The sequence below is a fragment of the Penaeus japonicus genome, unplaced genomic scaffold (genome assembly GCF_977035675.1).
Source record: "Penaeus japonicus unplaced genomic scaffold, GWHDUDI00000001_assembly GWHDUDI00000019, whole genome shotgun sequence".
Lineage (NCBI taxonomy): Eukaryota > Metazoa > Arthropoda > Malacostraca > Decapoda > Penaeidae > Penaeus > Penaeus japonicus.
This window is the reverse complement of record NW_028234421.1, coordinates 19,545,094-19,567,593: the sequence shown is the minus strand read 5'-3', so window position 1 is coordinate 19,567,593 and position 22,500 is coordinate 19,545,094. Positions and strand designations below refer to the sequence as shown.

At 36.2% G+C, this 22,500-nt stretch overlaps 1 protein-coding gene across 6 annotated transcripts in view; it reads right to left on the bottom strand.

Annotated features, from left to right (window-relative positions):
• The window catches only part of LOC122244046 (ATPase family AAA domain-containing protein 2), a 48,259-nt gene that overhangs the window by 9,035 nt on the left and 16,724 nt on the right, over positions 1 to 22,500 (bottom strand). For 2 of the 6 annotated variants that reach the window (XM_086547497.1, XM_086547501.1), the window contains exons 3-24: positions 22,438 to 22,500; positions 14,892 to 15,032; positions 11,863 to 12,072; positions 11,280 to 11,421; positions 10,794 to 11,042; positions 9,213 to 9,660; positions 8,747 to 8,999; positions 8,222 to 8,340; positions 7,965 to 8,107; positions 7,333 to 7,535; positions 6,918 to 7,066; positions 6,407 to 6,655; positions 5,929 to 6,141; positions 5,381 to 5,743; positions 5,088 to 5,273; positions 4,748 to 4,867; positions 4,284 to 4,453; positions 3,923 to 4,119; positions 2,497 to 2,690; positions 2,006 to 2,075; positions 690 to 997; positions 260 to 464 (exon numbers count right to left, since the gene is read on the bottom strand). The exon at positions 22,438 to 22,500 is cut by the window's right edge and continues 36 nt beyond it. In XM_086547497.1, coding sequence (XP_086403623.1) covers positions 260 to 464; positions 690 to 997; positions 2,006 to 2,075; positions 2,497 to 2,690; positions 3,923 to 4,119; positions 4,284 to 4,453; positions 4,748 to 4,867; positions 5,088 to 5,273; positions 5,381 to 5,743; positions 5,929 to 6,141; positions 6,407 to 6,655; positions 6,918 to 7,066; positions 7,333 to 7,535; positions 7,965 to 8,107; positions 8,222 to 8,340; positions 8,747 to 8,999; positions 9,213 to 9,660; positions 10,794 to 11,042; positions 11,280 to 11,421; positions 11,863 to 12,072; positions 14,892 to 15,032; positions 22,438 to 22,500 — 4,395 coding nt within the window. The remainder of the gene's footprint in view (positions 1 to 259; positions 465 to 689; positions 998 to 2,005; positions 2,076 to 2,496; positions 2,691 to 3,922; positions 4,120 to 4,283; positions 4,454 to 4,747; positions 4,868 to 5,087; positions 5,274 to 5,380; positions 5,744 to 5,928; positions 6,142 to 6,406; positions 6,656 to 6,917; positions 7,067 to 7,332; positions 7,536 to 7,964; positions 8,108 to 8,221; positions 8,341 to 8,746; positions 9,000 to 9,212; positions 9,661 to 10,793; positions 11,043 to 11,279; positions 11,422 to 11,862; positions 12,073 to 14,891; positions 15,033 to 22,437) is intronic. The other 4 variants (XM_086547500.1, XM_086547502.1, XM_086547499.1 and 1 more) reach the window with 3 other exon arrangements.

Here is a 22,500-nt window from a genome sequence, read left to right as displayed (position 1 = left end):
AAATTAAAAAAGTATCTAAAAAAAAAAACAGGGAAAGCAGTTAACCATCAAATGATTTCAATGCAACAAAAGTTTAGGAAATTAGATGACCTGATAACTTTCCTGATTTTAATAAAGGGAAAATCGAAAACAACAACCAGCTCCAATTTTCCACGAATGACTTAGGAGGTAACAATTCCTGCTCAGGGACAGATACACAAAATATTTTTGAAACACAAATGACCACATGCCAAATCACGTGGAGCCAAATTTTACTTACCAACAGAATCTTCAGTTTCCATGGTTGTGTCCTGACTTGTATCATCTCTCTCATCCTTGCTGCCATCTCTGACATCATTTACAACATTTGAGGTAGATGCCTTTGCTGCAAGTTCATCTGCTGCTGATGTAACCTTCATGCTGTCGTGGCTATCTTCTGTACTCAGGTGGCCATTATACAGTGCCACCTCAGACTCAACATGTACCTGAAGAATATTCTTATTCAACACTGAACTTTTTCAAACTACACATCAAAAATGAGTTTGGTCAGTAAAAGCAACTCAGAATTAATGCCAAGGGAATAAAAGCTAAGCACTAAAGGAATACTATTACTTCTGAACTCTTACAAATCAACCAGATAACTGTCAATAAAGATTAGTTTGCAATATACTCAACTTGCTGAGAATAGAGGTAACAGCTGAATTAAATACCTGAATTGTGGAATCTTGTTTTTCTCCTGCCTTCCTTTTCATTTCATCATCTGAATTATCCGTAGAGTGAACACTGACTTCTTCCTCGCTCTTCTCTCCATTTTCTTCCATTTTTTCCTTATTTTCCACTTCCTCTTCCTCCTCCTCCTCTGTCTTTGCTTCATAATGTTCAACCTCCTCTCTCTTTTCTGTTGTCTCTTTTTCAATAATTCTCCTTTTCTTTGGCTTGATTTCCCCTCGTGACCAAGCACTTCTATATCTCCTTTTACGTCGTCTGTGGATATCCCCTGTAGTCTTTGCTTGCTGATCTGTGGTGCATAACATACAAGTGTATTAACCCGTTCCCGACGGGGCCAATCCGGCTTAAATAGACCAAAATTCCGGGACTCTTGAACGCATAAGCCTAACGCGTCGGGATTCTCGGCCGCACTGGCCGCGAGCCAGCGCACAGCGCTGGCTCCTCCCGCACCCCAGGCTGGACAAAGTAACGCGTCCCCGTCGTGTAGCCCAAAAACCACTAGACGCGTTATCTTGTCATCCGTCGTTAACGGGTTAAGAGTTCTCTCAACATAAATCCTTACATTTACCATACATTAGGGGTAGTGGGGGGAAAGAAAAGAAAAGAAAAGGGGGGGAAAAGGGGGGGGAGACCGGGATCAAAATATAAGAATTAGGGAAGTTTGAACCAAACTTTCCCCAGGCTCAGTCTAGCAAGTAAGGCAAGAGCGCTTCCTATTTCCATATCCTAATTCAATCACGAAAAACAAATGCCATCCCTCTTCTCTTTCTGTGGTCAATAAACACAATACAGTGACCATGCTTAACAGAAAAAGATGAACTCATTATCTTCTAATGGATCTGTATCATCAAAGAAGTTCCCACCAAAATGAAACCATAAACAAGGACAACCTACTACTTGGATGAACTTTTTTAAACCCTTAATTTCAATTCAAATGATATGGAAGCATTAATTCCTACAAATGGTATTCCCAGATTGCCTTGTTTCATGAATACTGACTTCAAAATAGAAAAATCTTTAGTATATAAGAAATACATCAGCCCAACAAGTACTCGATTTCCTTTCCTTTCCCTCACAGCTTCAACTAGATTAAAGGAATTTATCTATATATCTACTAAATATATCATAATCTTTGCATACATGGAATGATTTAAATATGCTAAAATCATTATAGACAAGTAAATCCACACTAACATTCAAAGACCCATACCACAAACACTGATACATATCTACACATCTTTTTTTTTTTTTTTTTTTTTTTTTATGACTAACAAGTACATAATATTGTGCTTCTTACCTGTCACATCTGGTCTCGTTGTATGTGGTGTTACAGGTTCTGATTGTCTACCAGTCTTCACTTCCTCAACCTAGAGCATAATTCATTTTGAAATTAACTTAGTAACAAAATTAATCAAGTATATATAATTTTTGTTCACGTAAACCATTATAACACCAAATGATGAACTATCATGGGTGACCACTTGATGAGATATTGGGGGAGCACAGAAAGAAGGAAGGGGATCTGGGGGTTTAAGTCTCAAGGAATATCTTTTTTGTGACCACATCCCTAAAAACTTTTAACAAAGGTTTGATCAGATTAGATTTCTCCCCACAGTATATTAGAATAATGCACTTTAAAATAAAAAGTAGCAAATGATGTTATCTCAATATTTCCTGCCCTGTGATCACTATGGTCAGAATTGGATCCCAACCACGGATGAAAACAATTTCTATAATAATTCTCTTTCATTGAGAGCTTTATCAAACTAAAGCCATCTGTAGACTCACTGGGGCCTTTGGTGGTGCAACATGGATAAAGCTGGGTGTACTCTTCTCAACTTGATCAAAGTATATCTTCTTGCGTTCTGTGCGATTATCTCTTATGTCTCTGCAACGATCTTCAAAGTCTGTGTCCATCTCTGCTTTTATGTAGGCATAAGCTGTATCTCGCAGAGTGCAGGCTCGATGACGGATTATCTTATCTAGGGAAAGAAACAAATGCTTTAGCATGCACCTCCACTCTTCTACAGTTTCCTAACAACCATCCACAAATCAATGTTTTCTTCTGCTTCCTCCATACCTTGCTATCCTCATAATATGGAAAAACTCCCAAAAAGTCTCTTTAATGTTATAATAATCATTATCATATAAACAGATGTGACAATTAACCCCCTCAACTACAGGCAGTAGAAAACGATCTCCACTCCGCATCCGAGCTTCCGGCGCGCACCAAATTTTAAACGTCACTATTGAATATGACAAGTTTTAAGCCAAAACCTCAACATAATCATCATGTGTTATATATCAAAATATGCATAGTTAACCTCTTCCCCCATGTGCATGTGACAAGTCATTTACATGGGTTGGGAGGAAGATGGAAAGAGTAACCTTGGTGGGAGGCCTCACTCAGATGACCAAAGAAAACGATTGAAATAGTATGGTAAACTAATCATAATAAGTTTTATATTTTTACATAATGTTCCATAAATAAAAAATAAAATGATTGCTAGCAGGGCGCATCGGTGCCTCCCCTGGTATAAGCGAATCCCACTCTTATGTAATAATAATGAAAGTCAGTAATCCATCGTATCATATCCGACCTCTATTCTGAAAGATCTCGTACAGTAACCGGAAGAAAGAAAACTCAATTCCACCAGAACTCAGCCATGACGCAGTATGAGCGTCCTCAGATTTTTCACGAGCGCTGTGAGGATGCAGTATACGCGTCCTCTTGTCGAAGGGGTTAAATCACTACAAAGATAAATGTTCCCTAATACAGGTGTACATTACATCTATGTCTTCCTACAATACTTCATATTAACCCATTGCATACAGGTGTCATGACATACATGTCAGCATTGATTAGGCCCAAAAGATGGGAGTCAATGCGTACATGACGCGATATCGGGGTCTGCTCACAGTTGAAGCATGCACACAATCATAAAGTATTATGGCTGTAACGAGCTACAGGATTCCAGAGTCAGCCAAAACTCCCATTTTATGATGAATTTAAGGAAAAATATTGTTTGGGCTAGTCGGAGGGTGGAGAAGACCCTTTCCCCGTCCTTTAAATTTTTTGTTGGTGACGCTAGTGTCTTAGACCACCCACCCTGACGACCAGTTAGGTCATTAGGCGCCCCATCCACAGTGGGTTAATAACTCATTCTCATTACTACATAACCACAAGCCTTCCATACTAATATCTACAACATACCTTCAGGATTCTTATCTGGGTTGTATTCCAGAGCATTGTTGCAGATCAGATCAACGTCTCTCAAGAACTCCTGAGCACATTCATACTGGTGCTGGTCGATCTTGGTCATCATCGTCTCAAGATCCATTGGTTCTTTGATAATCTCACGATAGTCAGGTACTTCTTCTTCATCTACAGGTTTTGTGAATATATAAAACCTGAAAATAAAGAGAAACTTGTACTGCCTTCTGAATTAAATGTAATACATTTCTGGAAAGATACAGTAGCTTGAGTAATTCTAACCATTGTCTCAACTTCAATAGTAATGATCAGCCCAACTAAACCAGTGATGGTATCTATAATCTCAAAGTCCTTCACTCACGTTTTATTTCTAGCTAGCTTGGCACATATTTCCCGAAGGAATATACGCAGTTCCCTGAGAGTGGCCTCTTCTACTTCTTCCAATTTCCTTATCTCTTTATTTGTAAGTTGCCGACGTACAGGAGCAGGTGCCACAGGCAGCTCTTCTAACTTCTTCCTGCCAGTTCGGACCTAGAGTACAAGGCAATATTGGGGTCATTGGATGGTAAGTATACTAATTCTAAACACTGCAACACACAAATAAAGAAAAATAAATCTTCATCTATGACAAAGATCCTGTAGAACAAATATGCACAATTTCAAAGTTAATAATATAATATAATGCTCTCATAAAATAACATGGAAATACTAATATCAATAAAAATCGACATTACAGTAAAATTCACTATACTCCAGCAATGAGTACCTTCACCTTTTAATATTAAAACATCTTTCAAAAGCATGTCCGAACTGCAAAGAAATTACCTTTGGCTTCTGAAGCATATTTGTGTAAAATAAAGGCTTAAAGTATTGCTGTCTCTCCTCCTCACTGGGATTAACCATCGTCATCACCTCTTCCCTATATACACTGAACAGCATCTGGACCTGAAATCATAAGTTTGGTTTAGGCTAACACTTGCTTCAAATATATACATAAACACACAAAATCTAAAAAAAAAAAAAAAGTCTACTAGACAGAATCCATACCTGATATAAGCAAGTAGTACTAGCCATATCTTTCTGTAGAAAATCTAAGTGAAGGACAGATTACTCATACTGCCCAGAAACAAGATCCTAGATCTTAAAACAAAGTTTATCCACCAACCTCCTCATCCAGATCATCATAAGGGACATCAGATGTGGCTAGCAGCAGGAGAGGGGATGTGGGGTCCAGATCCAACAGTAGCGACATGAAGGTAGCCCGTAATGTTTCTGAGGTTGTTCCCCACCACTGATCAATGTGGGGGACATAGACGATGCTTGGTAGATTCCGCCGAGCTTCATGGAATACCTAGTAGCAATATTTCAATTAAATATCAGAAAAAATTGTAAATATATCTATAAATATATAAACATACAATAAACATAAATAATAATTTCTAATCTCGCACATCTCACCTGAGCACAAGCTTCTTCCGGTGCTCGTGCAGACACCGAGTAAAGGGCTGCCAGATCCAGCTTGTGAGTGGGGACCTTCTCCAAGGAATGAATGATAGCTGGAGCAAGGTGTGTGCTCTGTCCCTGTGTCCTCAATCCAGTTAAGAGCAGTCTAGGACGGTGGGTGCTACGATTCTTTGCAGCAAGCTTCGACTTGGCAAAGGCATGAGGGAAGCTCTCTCTCAAGAGAGCCAAGCTCCTGTTTAGGGAGGACTGAACTAGGGGTTGGATGTTCGAACTGAGGCGTCTTCCCACTCCGGCTGCAGACCTCTGACCAGCTGGCACTATTTTGGTCATTGCTAATCTGAAGTGAGCTACTTTTATCTGAAGAAAAAAAAACATTAATATAAGCTATTCTGTATATCCCAAAAAAAGAAACCTGAAGGCTGAATTCTCAAAAAGTATGACTTTCATAAAAACAAACAGTATTTTTCATGATCAGAGTAAATAAAAAAAAAAGAGTAAAAATCCCCCCCCCCCCAGCATTCTGTAAGATTAAAGTTCCTTACACTGATCTTCGAAACATCAATGAGGAGCTTGTGCTTCGAGGAGTAAATCTGTGGAAACTTTCCCCTAAGCGCAACCAAAGCTGCTTCAGCACACAAGCTCTTGATGTCTGCACCACAGTAGCCAGTAGTCTGCTCAGAAAGGTAGTGAAGCAAGCGTGGACTGGGCAAGGGTTCCCAACTCTTTGTATGGATCTTAAGAATTTCTTGCCGTGCCTGATGGAAGAAGGTGACACACTAGTTATAATCATTATAATCACTATATGAAACTTTCAAAATTTTCATTCCTCCTTTAAAGCAGAAATCATAATCCCAAGTATTACTAAAATTAATATCAACATTATATAATACTTATACATAATAGCAAATACTTTTGATGAAATAAACAAGACTTAACAATATCAAGAAGAGCATTAAAAATAATCATAATGATAACAACAACATCAGAGAGAAAGAGAAAAAGAGTGGCAGCCAGCCTCACCTTGGCCGACGGCAGAGGGAAGTGAAACTCCCGATCAAAACGGCCAGGCCTCCTGAGAGCAGGATCAATGGCGTCAATCCTGTTTGTTGCTCCAATGATGACAACCTCCCCTCTGGAGTCTAGACCATCCATGAGAGCTAAAAGCGTTGATACAATACTGGAATGGATTTGATCTTGTCGTGATGATCGTACAGGAGCAAGACCGTCAATCTCATCAAAAAAAATTATGGATGGACGCATCTGATAGGCCTAGGGATTAAAGGTAAATTGCATTAACATCAACTTCCTTAAGGATGCTTTGGTGTGACATAAGAGATTATATTCAAGTAAAGCACCTAAAAAGAAAACCAAATGAGTATCATAAAGTATGAACTTAAAAACAAAAACAAAACAAAAAAATAAAAAATAAATAATGACAGCTCGCAAATGACTGAACATGCTACACTTTGCATACAAGAAAACTGAAATAAATACATTGGTTATTTGTATCTTTTGGCAAAGATTTTTTTACCTGGTCAAAGAGAAGTCTAAGTTGCCTTTCTGACTCTCCAACCCATTTGCTTAGACAATCTGCTCCCTTGCGCATGAAGAAAGCTACCTTTTTGTCAGGAGCACTGCATTCATTGGCTAAAGCTCTTGCAACTAGAGTTTTACCCGTTCCTGTAAAATAGCACATTTAATAATATCAATAAAATCTAGTAAAAAAAAAAAAAAAAGTTTAACCTTACATAAAACTTATCAACACAAATTTAGACTTCTTGAACAAGGACAAAGACAATCAGAGGCTGCTTCCTTAAACAAGGCTAATTTCTTCCCACTAAAATAATTCTTTAGACAAGCTTGAGCAGTGCTTCTTAGTAATTTTGCCTTCTGCACATAAGTGTCAACTTCTGCCTAAACAAACAATTGATCTTGAAAACGCTTACCCGGCGGGCCGTAGAAGAGAACCCCTCTCGGAGGAGTAATCTTAAACCTCTCAAACACCTCAGGATAAACAAGAGGGAAGATGATCATTTCCTTGAGGGCCTTTACATGGTGGGCCAGGCCACCTACAGAGTCAAAGTTAACACCTCTGTCTACTGACATTGGATCAATGTCAGCTAGACTAGTTCCTATCTTCTCTCTATCCCTGCAAAGAGAAAAAATATATTTATGAATAACAAATATAATTATATTTATACTATTATTGTACATATATTTCCCTCTATCATCTTAGCTCATTAACACTAGGTGATCTCTCCCTTAAAACATACATTTTATATCACTACATATGTATATAATCATAGGAGTTATATTTGTGGAAAGTGTGGAAAGGTAGGTAAGAAGTGAAGACAGGAAAAAAATTCAAGTAAATGGAACATGTCCAAGAAAATGAAACAAGAAGATGAAAGGAAAGCAGGAAGAGAAGAGAGAAAGATAAAAAAGGAGAAATAGATACAATAATAGCAGTTATTTTAATCAAATACAGAACTAATTGAACTGAGTCTGTGAGAGATTTTTTGATACTGACCACAATATGAAACAAGACAAAAAAACCATACACGTTTTATCCACTTACTTTAAGGCACCTGTAACAATGTCATCTGACTTCATGTTCATGGGTAGGCAGCGGTTGCGAGACTTAGCCATACTTCTCATTTTACTCTTCTCAAAGTGGCTCTCGTCTGAACTACTGCTGCCACTTGATGAATTGTGTGCAGCCTATCAAGAAAGAAAAAAAAGTAATAAAAGAATAACCATTTCCTATTGCAATTAATTTTAAAGATTGGCTACCAATGAAACACACATTATCAAACAACAAAATCACATCCTTACCCTTCGCTTTAAGTGGAACATGTGCTTCCTTGCTGGAGAATTGACATATCTCTTGCGATTTCTATGATGTCTTCTTGGTGGAGTGTCCTCTCTGTAGCTCCTGGACCGAGATGATTTCTCTGATACACAGAAAGTTAACATTACTATAGACTGAAAATGGTTTATTGTGCTGCCCTTCCTAAATCAGTGACTCTTACCCTCTGCAGGCTGTGACAAAATTGGTTAAGATTATGTTAGTTTACCTTCAACTTCAAAAAATGTTTCTTTGGTGTCACAGCGAATAATTTAGTTTTTCATTTGATAGCTAAAATATTTTACAGATATACTGAAGGCAGTTTCAGTATGAACCAAGTTGTGCAAGTAACTTACAAACTTTTCAGTAAAGGGTTACAGATGAAAAATAAAACTTAGTTGGATACTGGGACTGCAGCAAATGACAAATAGGAAAATGTTTTGTAACATATTTTTGGGAATATCTACCAAATTAACTATATCATAAAAATGCTGACTCTTATGCAAACATACCCACAGAAGATAACTGGAATGGTCTGATTTCTCTTCTGTTTTGTCTGAGTGAATATCGATTTCCATTCTGCTCCTCATTCTCCTCTTCCTCATCTTCATCCTCTTCTTCCTCATCTTTGTCATTATCACTCTCGTCGGATGAAGTTACGCGTTTATGAATCCTCCTCGTGTTAACCTCCTCCTCTTCCTCCTCGTACATGAAGCGCTTCACAGGTCGTCTTTCCCTTTTTACTCGGGGATAGAGATCTTCGAACTAAAGGAGACAGAATTTTAACACAATGATATTTTGTAAAAACAGCAAAATTCATTCTATCCAAACATATTTCACTTTTGTCATTCCCTTGAAATCACTATAACTACTCTCTCCTTACATCTCATATGTTACTCTATGATGCCCAAAACTTTTATTTTTTTATTTAGCAATCATAAAAAACAAGAGCATCAGAAATAAAAGAGAATTGCTCACTGGAACTTTCGAGGCCAAAGCACGGGCAATGATGGGGTCCTGAGCTCCATACTTTCTCTTCTTTCTTGTTGGTGGTCTTACAGGTGGAGGTTCCTCTTCCTCTTCTTCCTCCTCCTCCTCCTCCTCTGTGTCCTCAATTTTCCCTCCTCCTGCTTCCAGAGAACTTCTTGTTGTGCGCCTTATCTGCGGCATTTCATCATCATCATCCTCTTCCTCCTCTTGATTCTTACTCTCTTCCTCATCCTCTCCATTGGCAACTTCTTCGCCTTTTCCTTCTTTGTATCTCACTTTGACTTTTTCAGGGGTTTCAACACCCTCATCCTCTTTTGTTTCTTCATCAGCCATCTCTTCCTCCTCTTCCTCTTCCTCCTCCTCAGAAGCTGGCTTGACTTGGGCTGCATGTCTGGTGAGCATTTTTCTACCGGTTTCCTCTTCTGAATTGTCTTCCCTGGAATGAGGACAGAAAGTTGCAACAAAATCTAATGCAAAATCAAACACACAGTGGTTATATAATTGTCTGTTCTTGTTCAAAGTAAACCATAAAATCCTTCTTTTTTTTTATTCAAAGAGTAAAACAAAAACTTTTTATGCATTTCTAAGAGTGAAACTACTAATCATAAGGTTTCATATATACACACTTTTCAGATAATCATTTCTTAATTTCCAGAAATATACAAGCACAAATAATCTTGTCCATAAAAAATACATGTAAAAAGTCTCCAAATTATGACAGGAGTAAAATAATGCACTTGCAGATTTTCTTCATTCATTAAAAATTCAAGATGAAACAGCAAAAGTTCATAACAGTAAATGTGTAAGCTAAACCTGCTGATACTAAAAACAAGAATTTTTCAGTATGAATTTTTATTCCTCTTCTTTACACACACATAGCTCTACAACTACTTAATCACTAAGGAGTTAATTGCTAGCACTAACTGACCTGGCCTGTTTACCCCATTCCTTGAATTTAGGGGTGAAAAAGTCAATTCTATTTACTATCAATATCAGTACTGACGATGATTCTATCATAATATATTGGAGTTGAGGATTTGCTATTTGCATTTTCTCATTTGGCACACATCTTGGGCTGTGCTTTTTGTAAGCACTTGTGAAAAATAAATAAATGAATTAAACAACACCAATTAGGACAGTGTCAATATACAAGGACTTCCCATTTCAAAGGATTAAATATATATTACTAGTTTCCCATACTTCAAAATAGGCCATGTACAAGCTTTAAAAACAAAGTGACATAACTGAAAATCTGTTTTAGGACATTTATGGCAATGATATATTAACAGTTGGAAATTAATTGTTTAGTAATGTGCTCTATAAGATACAAAGATTCCAATTCACCGAGTAGCAATGAACGGCCCTGAAACATCTGTGCTTTAGAAGTTTTACATTTTTATCAAGTTTACGAGTTCAACAGCATTCTGGTATTTTTCCCTTATATGATTTTCCTAGGATTCAAAACATGCTTGTCTTACATGTAAGCTGAATATCATATAACATGAAGATGGTTTGTAAATAATCATAATTTACATGCAGAACTTTGTTCCAAGGCATGAGCCTCCTTACCTGTATCTCCTGAGTGGATGAGACCTCCTGCTTCTGGACAGGTCTGTCTCATCATCTGAGGGATCACTTTTGGGCACGCGGAGACGTCTGTTTGGCTGCCTAGTCCTGGGGCCAAGTGAGCAAAATTCTTGTTCACTGGTTTCTGTGTACTTCCGTAGTCTCCTTCGCCTTGGCTCTATATTGCCACTGTGGAACCTCGACCTACCCCTGGTACCTTCATCTTCATTATCACCTTCAGAATCAATATACCTAAAAAAAATTATGAATATTTAGTGAATTGATTATCTAACTATTTGTTTAAGAACTTTTAAAACAATAGACTGCTTGACCTTGTATTGAAGACTTCATATTGAATTTGAATGTTTAATTTTATCATCTCAAAATCCACTACTTCATACAAAATTACCAACAAACCCAAAAGATTAGTTGCTATAAAAGGACATAATTTGGATTCTTTTAATCCTTTAAGTCAGATCCATAACTTACTTCCGCATCTTACGAGATGGACGAGGCTCTTCATTCTCTGGCTCTGAGCTGGCAACCATCGTAGGATAGCCCCGCAGTTTCTTGCTCCCTACCAACCACGACTGATTGCTGAAGTTGCTCCTCCTGGAGCTGCGTCTGAGTCCTGAAGCACAAACATATGATTATTTTCCCTCATATCTCAGCGGTAGAATATTTCAACTTTGAATGCCAAGAAAATACCCAACTCATTGGCACAGTATTTATTTTCAATCTTTTTATTCTAATAATTACTACCCTCAAGGTACCTTAACCTTGTTCTTAACCCAATCCCGACGGGCCCGGCGATAAATGGAAACCCCCTACGCAGGGCCTACGCAATACTGCATCGGGAACGTCACACTGGTGTGTCACCCCGTCATCAGGCATTTAGCAGTGTCACACGGGTGTGACGCACTGTCATCATAGAGTTAAGAATTATCTCAAAATACTTCAAGACCCTCAGTGACACAGGTGATATAATGCAAGATGGCTTGAAGGACCAACCACCATCACAAAACCTGGACACTTGGCCCAATGATACATCCCTTCTGACAGAATTACCTACCTTCACCAACTTCCATGTGACTGTTATGCTCTTCAATATCATCCCCATTCATCACAAATTCCTTCTTTATCGGGCTTTTCTCCTTTCTTCTCTCACCACGGGTGCGCCTGGTCTGGGTGCGACTAAATATCTCATCATCTGTGTCTGTGTCGCCCTCGATGGCTGCTAGTTCATCCCGTCTCCTTCGGCTGGACCTGGCCCGTGGAGTGTCTGCGGAAGAAAAACATTCAGTTCCTGTCAACCGCATGCCAATAAGAAAGTCTTCATTCACTTCCACTTTTAAATCTTTCTCTAATACAAACATATGTAACTGAATTTCACAAGACTCTGGGGGGAAAGAGTAACAGACTAATTTTCTCTATCTTCTTTTCCCTACAACTAGTATTTACTGACACAGAAAAAATACTGGAGGACAATAATTAAACTAAAATAACATCACTCAGTCTTGAAATGCATATACAATAGACCCCCAAAAAGGCAATACCAAAGCCCCACCAAATCCTAACAAGCAATGCCAGTGATATTAAAGAAGCTTTTGTTTTGTTTCTTTTACTACATATATACAGTTGCAAAATGTACATAGAAAGTTTAGTAATGCTTCTTTAAACAAAGGCCTGTGGATTTCTAGTTCTTAGTTATTACAGCCTATAAGCATGGTACTACAGAATAATGTTTAGTAAGAACTAGAAACTAATATACAAGTAAACACACAAGAAACTGTGGACTCTAATGCATACAAGCTTGCAACCTCCTCACTGCCAACACTTCTTGCAATATTGTTATGCAGGCAAAGTCCTCATGGAATTCAACAGGGCAGTTTACTTTTGGAAAACAAAAGTGCAAAAATGGAAGACTGATTCTGTTGAACCAAATAACGCGATGTCAGTACTTTAATATATAATGAAAAAAATAAAAAAATAATGATGATCCATGGTGAACAACCAATAGGAACATGTTTTCAATAACAATAATAAAAGCAAAATTATGTCATGATCAGTCACTTCCATGAGAACACTGGAAAACATAGATAATAGTAAAAAAAAAAAAAAACACAAGTGAAAAGAATTTCATATAATAACCACTTTAAAAGGTAATCATGCATATCAAATATGTATGTGTAAAAAAAAGAGAGAAAAATAATAATAATATTAATAATAATAATAATAATAATAATATTAATATTAATAATAATAATAATAATAATAATAATAATAATAATAATAACAGTAATAACAATAATAAAAATAACAGTAAAAATACTACTAATAGTAAAACTACTACTAATAGTGAAAAAAAAATAATAATAAATAAATAAATAAAAATAATAATAAATATAATAGTAACAATATCAAAAAATTATAATAATAACGAATGCCAATCTCAGTACACTGATAATGATGACAACTATGAGAATAAAAAAAAAATAAAAATAAAAAAATAATAATAAATAATAATAAACAATAATAATAATAATAATAATAATAATAATAATAATAATCTATGTTAAAAACAACAAACTTGATTGAGTATTTGATGATCATTGATGTTGATGATTATCATTAATGCTGTCATTATCATCATCATTATTATTATCACTACTATCAATATTATAATTACCATAATCGAAGAAAATAACAGGCATTAACAACTTTTCTTTTTTTAAATCAATATCACTTCAGCATCATTGTCCAATCTTATAAACAATTGTTCTAATTTGCTTCTGTCAAGGCTTGTGAAATTAAAGACCCTTGCACAGAAAATTCTCGTTCTCTTGTGACAAAATGCTGAAAAAATTGTTTTTTCTTTTTATATGTCTTTGCTTTGCGTAAACAATTTCCACACCGTAAAACTTTCATACAAGACATTTATATGTGCATAACAATATAGTGCATGCAACGCCTATGCCACCAAGCTGAGACACGAGAATCAGCAGTCACTCATCATGGTCTGTTTCTTGAAGCATTTGAGAGGGAGAATGATGCAAGCTGATGCTAAATGACAGACATGCCATAATTGCAAAAACAAAAATACAGACTTTAGGATCTAATGCAACATAGATACTAATACTAAGGAGTCCCCATACAAGACAATGCTAAGCAGAACATAAAAGATAGGAGTTAAATGTGTGCAGTTGCACAATAAAGCGTGTGCACGTGTAGGAAATTAAAGTCACACATGTGAAATATGAGTAATTTCATTAATGGAAATGTAATGTTTCCTCACTCTAAAAGCATAGAAAACACATTTGAGACTTGGACTACATCTTTGTTACTGACTGCAAAGATGTGCAATTTCCTTTTTATATAATCTTACAAAAATATATGGCAACCAATCAACATAAGCCTATAATCTTTCGATCCGATTACGATTACCGACATCTTAAAATTTCATTTGGGACTCCTCAGTCTTTAATTCTCCCTGTGTTTTCCTTGCATATACTTTGAAAATAAATAAATATAAATATAATTCCACAAAACATGTAAAGAAAATATCATAATATGCACTGTATTTACTACCTGTAATACAGAGCAAAATCCATATATAATAAATATATAAATAAATAAAGATCTCTTTCCCAAAAACAGAAACTTTTATATTCACATATATTTACCTAAATTGTATATATAAATAAAGCAAATGATGGCATCAGCTACTAAATATGTGGCTTTCAAGATATCTGACATTTTGGAAGCATAAAGTTTGTGTTAAGTATCTTCCCAAATACGGCATTATATAGATTAAACTTTGAGAAATCAAAAATAACTTATCACACACTTATGCCATTAAAACCCTCATGGCCATGCAAAGCTGCTCCACCATAAAAAAGTCAAATGGCAACCAAAATAAAAAAGAATGAAAGAAAGAAAGAGAAAAAAAGCACATTTCACCACTTCAGCCAGCCCTTACAATGCCACATTAAACAGAACTGGAATTAAAGGGGCAGGGGTCGTAAATGGAGACTGTCTGGGGGGTGAGAGGTGGGGGGGTTAAGGGACAGGAGCTGAGGAAGGGGGGAGATACTAGGATACCTCTGCTGGGTTGAGGCCTAGGTGCCTCTTCACAAGAGAAACACGGAGGTCTCTTCCTGGCCCAGGTCTTGAGCTTTTTGTCTGCGAGCGAACGAGACAGCAAAACGGCCAGCGTACGTGTTCTCAGTTTTCTCAGAGCAGCTGTACATCAAAAGAGTGACAAGTTTAATGATATCTAATATCAATTTACATTTTACTCCAGACTTTTCTTTTTCTTTTTCTTTTTTTTTTTGAGTAATATATCTTTCAGAGCATGAAGCACTGCAATGTTATTCTGAAAAAATATAGAAGTATATGAGACAAAAAGCAACAAATGGCAACAATAAAAAAAAGGTAAGAAAGTTTCCAACATTAAGACAATTAACTATATTCACGATGAGAGAATCATAGAAATGCGATCTGGAAAAGAATGCTATATCACATGATAAATAAGGCAATATCTGGATGCTGACAGGTAATTTTCACCAAAGATCCCCATCATTGCATAATTAATTTTTTCTTTCACCACACCTAACATATTATTTTATCTGGCAAAAATACAACTGCTCTCTGATTTTGAACTTATTTGCCTCTTTATCATGCTTGGCAAAAGTTGCATACACTATTCATAATATTTGTATGCAACTTGCATGGTCAACTAGCATGATGATCAAAAGGGTAACAGATTTGGGATATCCAATCAACATGAAAGCCAAATGAAAATATTCCAGTGTGCAATGGCTTAGTGCTGTCTAATACAATAGATTTTATCTACAAGTCAACTATACCTAAATGAAACAAAGGCACCCTCCATTAAATGCCTAAATTTCCCCACTCATATCATCTAGTATCCAAGCCTAAAATGAAATAAGTCATACATTTTTACTTACATAAAGACAGCATTCTATAAAACTAATAAAAATAATACATGGGAGATCATAATTAGTTTGGATATATGACAGTTAATACTTAAAGCCTATTCATCGTCACTCGATGATAGACACGATGCCTTAGCTGACTCGGTTTGCAATTATCAGTGAGGGACACACCACGTTTCCACCAGCTACGCACCCTTGGAATAAACACTGTTTCAAACTGTGAAAATATATCACAGATGTTTAATTGCAACTGATGAAATAAAGATGACAATCTAGCTAAATGATTGCGCAATGTAGAGTGAGAGGGAAAACAGACATTTATCTCAGGTCAATAGTTATCTTTCCTTACCCACAGGAACTCACTAGCTGCCTATGTTCACCATCCCATATGTGAGTAAATCTTAGTTTTGTTTTCTTTGTTTCTATGTTTGTAAACATACTTATAATTCACTGATGATGAATGGCCTCTATACATGCCATAAAACAGATATTCCCTATACACTCAATGAATAATGAAGCCTTTTCTCTCTTCTGCACACTAAACAGATGTGGAGTTTTATGGTTCCAACAACAATATTTCTCAGTTTAAAGCCTTCCAAGGACTGCCTATGGACTGGTCTTTCAATGCTTTGAAGCAGAGAAGTGGGATAAAAAAATCTTATGTAGGAAACCACAATATTAGACCTGGCAAGTGCACTCCAATCTAGATGTTACTATTTGAAAATGATTCAGGCCATTATTATAGTAAAATGAAAATTAAAATCATATTTACAATCATTATAACTATTATCATCATAAGGTATTATTGATGAAAATAGTAGGTCAGTGTATTTATTATTGGAACTCTCAGTTTCTTTCCCGTTCTCAGCGTAATACCAACATAATGAGAAAAGTATAGCCATAGATATATTTACTGAAATTACTTGGAAAAAATGTTCATACTCATTTGAAAGTAAAATGGCACCGTAAGCATCATTTAAAGATATTTTTTCAATTTAAAATTTTTCATTATCATTATCTTTTTATCTACCTTTTTTCTATGGTTTTCAAGCTATCCTAATCCCTATGTCACTTAACCCATTAGCAGCGGATGGCATGATTTGCTGCAAAGGCACAGTTGGTCATAGACGCGAATGGCACTGTGCCAGATAATGTAAACCAGCTATCCTACTGCACAAATATTTATTAAAAACTGCAACCTATGGGTTAAGTCTAAACCACCTTATCATGGAGGATATACTACAATATCAGTCTATTACTACCTTTCTAAAGCTGGGGAAATGGGTATTATACACTATATAATAAGGCTAAATTCTTAGACATGTATTCCAGATTCAGGTCAACAGTATCCCCAGAATAGGATTTAGAGCACCTATGTTGCTGACAAAAGTATTTCGCACAGCTACTTTCTATGAAGTCCTCCCAGACGTGGTGAATGCTTGCTACAAAATCTCCTTGGATGGCATGCCACCCATCTCCAAAACATGTCCTACATCACTGGGTTAACTCTTTGATAACTAGGTAACAAAATGTAATCCCAGAAGTTATAGAGAATCAAGAGGGACTCACAAGTTCTACAATCAACAGGAAAAGACATAAATCATAATTAGATGAAATCTCCCAACAAGAATGCCTCTAAACTGATGTTCCAGCTTAAGGCAGGAGGTTATCCAGGCCCAATGACAATTCTTTCACTTTGTTCAAAATCCTGGACAATTTGTGGGGAGGCAGTTATTTTAACTACAAGTCTCAAATTTCTATTACCACTTATCTACTTAACCCAGTCACGACGGGGGCATTCCAGCCTTGCATGTTACAATGCCAGGGCTCTTGAACGCATAGGCCTAAATCAGTTAAATAAACGACGCCGTATGACGTCACCCAGCAAACGGGCCTTGAATGCGCGGTACCGTAGTGTACCACCCGTCCAGAGAGGGTTAAAATAGATATTCAATTGTTATTCTACATCATAAGATTTCCATTATGAGTGCATTCTATACGAATGTCTCCTGAGCTGTAGTAAAAAGTAAAGGAACATGGATGAACACTATGCAAATGTAGTGTTCTGTGACACTGTATAAAATAAGGTGAGGCATCTCATAGTGCCAGATGATTATTGTTCTTCCTATATCTTAATATTTTTTCAATAAAATACACCTTGAGAGGCACAAACAAACACCAGCGCAAGGTTTAACAGTCATACCACATAAGGACTTTCACTTCTGATTGTAAATTATGGATACGTTCAGACAGAGTACAGAAAAGTGTGGAAGCAAGTTTGTAAGACTCTCAGAACCTCAAGCTGCCTGATAAACACTGTTAAACCTATCTTTGCTTGCTTGTATAGTTGAGTTTAACTTTTTGCATCAAAATCCATATTTGGGGCACAACATCATTCCTGTGTGCTCAAGTAATTCCATCAATCACACGGCTGGTCGCCATTGTGAGTCGAAATTTACAGTTTGGGAAATGACCATCATCTTTCTTTTTATTATCATACACATAACTACACAGATCTCAAGCAATCAAATATTCCAAACACAAAACTGTGAATAAACTGATATATAATTACATAAATGACCAACTGGAAATTTCATTGAAAAATTAATTATCTATTAAACCTTTTCCAACGGGGCACGCATTACGCGAAAACCCCTACGCTGGGCCATTGCAATATTGCATTGGAAACGTCACACTGGCATGACGCCCCGGCATCGGGAATTTAGTTGTGTCACACGAGTGTGACGCACCGTCGTCATAGGCTTAATCGAATCTATGAATAATCAATTAATTGATTGTCTCTTTTGGAATAAAATAATATTAAACAATTACATTCTGCCTCTATGATAATATAAATCAAAATGCTTGATACTAATACTTGTAGAGTACAAAATTTTAATTCTATTGCTTGTGCAAGCCACCATTTGACCAATTTGACATTCAATACAATTTAATATTTTGTGGCTAATTGGTTGGATTTGCCTTTATGGTGGCATATATATGAAAATCTTTTAGTTTTATTACATTATCAGATATATCACAGGTTGGGAAATGACTAGATTCATCCATTTCATTCTCATTTCAATTCTTAAAAATTATACAAACTCAAATTAGATTTAACCCCTTGGGTCCCAGATACACAAAAATAAAGAGCTTCAAGAGTACAAGTGTTGTTCACACATCACTCTACTCTGACCATCACACATGTAGGCCTACCTGTCACTAAAGGTTTATGTTCATTACCAAAGAATTCGGCACATCAATGTGGATAACTTCCATGACTGCCACAACCCATAACCTTGGATATGTTTAATATTGTTTGCAATTTGACTACATTGCTCATCTGTGATTAGTTATACAGGATAGGAGGGAATGGGACACCAGCTAAGCAAAGTAAATAAAAAATAATTTACCTAAAAAAGATCATTAATACAACCCCCTCCATTTATGTACCAATTTACACTGATCTCTAAATTACAAAATCTTCTATATCTATGTTTTAAATGAAAGGTCAAGGTAACAGAAAACAAGGTGATTTTTTGTATATAAAAGGGGGGGGGCAGACATATGCTGTACCAATTAGTACATTATGGAAAGGAGGATACAGATGTGGAGAGAGAGAGGGTGTAGAAGGGGTGCATGATGCTATAGGAGGAATAGGACTCAGGGGATGATTCAGGACAGTGGCAAATCACTTGCATGCACATTGCTGTTTCCACACACTCTTCGGACACCCTCAATTACAGGCCACAGGGAAAAATTTTGACATTTTTTATCACAATCCAAGACCTGGACCCTGATTTTAATCCATATTAAAAGTTGCTGACATCTAACCTTGTTAAATCACATAAAAATTGTCAGTTTCTTTATTACCAGTCAAGGTACATGCTCTTGAAATCAATTACCAAAAGGCTTCCGAATGCAGCTGGTCATTTATACTAGCCTATAGCTAGGCTACAATACTTAAATCATCCCCAAGACCATTTAAAATATTAAAAAAAAAAAAAAAAAAAAAAAAAAAACTAACAAAAAAATTCAATATAAAAGTTCAAAATATTCTTTTACCATTTATTTTTTTCTAATTTACTTCTTTTCTTAGCCCATTCACGCTGGTTGATGTCCTATTACAAGGTCAGAAAACATCCCCAGACCTGGGTGACGTCGTGCATTTTCTCGCCGAGTTCCAGGCGGGGCAGTTGTAATAATAATTTTTCATAATAACTTAGACTCTGTTACATTAGCTTTGGAGTTTGAGTTTCATAAAATGTGATATAAAGTAAAAAAAAAACTACCTGATATTGATAACGTTATGGTATTTTCTGCTTCTTGATATGTTGAATAAAAAGATCTGAGTCAAAAACTACTGTAAAATTAAATGTGAATGGCCAAGAAATAAATAAAATATATATATATAATACTTCTAATTTGTCAAATACCCATGATAACACTTCATATTATTTCACGAAGTACATGTACATACTCATATGTACATGTCTGATTACTAATGTTGTTCTTTTCCTTTTGGTAAAAAAAAAATATATATAAATATATGTATATATAAAACATATATTTTTGATGCCCCACTAACGATTGCTTACACTTTCCACTGGTATTTTCACATAGAAGTGAAGAATATAGGCAAAGTTCAATAAAATAACACTAGAAAAGCATTGTTGTAACATGTTTTTTGACTAAAAAAAATCCTCTGAGCATGGCAATATTTTTATATGCCTTTAACCCATTAGAAGCGGAAGGCATGTCGTAGATGCAGATGCAGATGTCATAGATGCAGATGGCATCGTGCCAGACAATGTAAACCCGCCACCCAACTGCATACATAATTTATTAAAACCGCGACCAATGGGTTAAATTGTAGACACAATTACGCAAACCATAAGAATAGGGTAGGTGAGAAAAACACTCAGAGATTCAGATCAGCACTCCGCAGCAGGGAAAAAAACACGGAACAAAGTGTCACGCACTTGTTATCTTCCCAGCGTAAGTGGGAGGCGGCGAAAATATGTCCCGTCATGAATGGGTTAAGGATACAGTCTCTGCTACACCATTATTTCTTTGTTCTACAGAGGACACTGTTGATCAGATGTTTGTGCCATGGAGGCAAAGGGACAACTCTTCAAGGAGCAACATAATCTCTTCCACAAAAGAAACAGCAACTAATTTTTTAACTTCCACACAATGAAGTTGAAGATCCACCAAGTCAGAGCATGTTTGTGTACGAGTGTATGAGTCTACAAGTATGTGTGCCTGTTTCAATTTTGAGGCAGCCTCAAATTTGATCTAGCCATAACAACAACTTCCACAGAACTTTAACATGCTACTGCTGGGGTGGTTTCAGCTCCATGTGGACACAACCGCAGACATGTGCTATGCACATAGTCATACAGCGTGCCAGCCATACAAAATCCCATGTGATATTGCATCCCAAGCAGGATGTCCTGCCATCAGGTGATATGATGTCACATTATTTGTCATTAACGGGTTAACCATTATGAAAACTCTCAATACTATATTCATAACTACACTTTAACTACGAGGCACTCTAAAAAGGAATTTAGGATTCACATTGAACCTAGAGCACGTTATTGATGTAATATCCCTATGGGATAGGACAGTTTTCACAGAGTATCAAATTTAGGATTCACATTGAACCTAGAGCGCGTTATTGATGTAATATCCCTATGGGATAGGACAGTTTTCACAGAGTATCATTAGAAATCTTCCTGAACCAAAACCCCCCCTCGAAGCTAGTACACTTACACCATATGGCCACTCAGGACAAAACTGGCATCTAGCACACTGACTGGAACAAGTAAAAGAAATATCTGCAGATACAAATTTATAAATCAAAGCCTCAACTTGCACCACTGTTTTTTCATTTCCCAACACTAACACTTTCACCTCCATTAAGTTATTTGTAAGAATTGCTTCTATGGCAAAATCAATGCAGGTCACATAACTGCTACCATCTGCCACACAATATATAATAAAAAACAAGTTGAGGTATTTCTTGCTGACATAAGAACATACCTTCCATGATACAAAGTTAAACTGAATATTTACTGACCTAAAAATTTATTTACCATGTTTACATTCCCCTATTCAAACTGCATCAATCTTGAGTACAAACAGAAAAGCCTAAGTATTAATAATAAAAGATATAAAATAAAAATAACATCTCATTAGATAATACCACAATATGCTAATGATGCAGAGCTGAAAAGCTTTTGTCTGAATCACAATTAATACACATGTGAACAGGTTATTTATTAAAACTAGTTAGAATAAGATATAAACACCTCGCATAATATTCTTTATATAATATCCAAGTTAACTTTCCTTTTCTCAGATATCATTTATACTTCCTAATGCATCCTACAGCAATATTTTTTCAGAATTTGTAAAGCCTTAAGCCATGGCACAGTTCTTTTATGTAATGTATTTTTTGTCTAAGAAATCAAAATACTTTTTCTTCACCTTCAAAATTTGGAAGAAAGAAAGAAAAAGAAAGAATAGAAAAAAAAAAAAATATATATATATATATATGAATCAGATGAAAGGTTCTCCATTTATATGAGCTATCATGTATTTCCCCATTTTCTTTTTCATCTTTGAATCCCTCTGGGTGCAAGCTCTAACTGGCATATTGAAAGCAACAATCCCCTTTTTACCTTTATCACACTCTTCGCTTGGCTTGAGACGAATTGCTCCCAGCTGCTGCGAAGATGAACCAC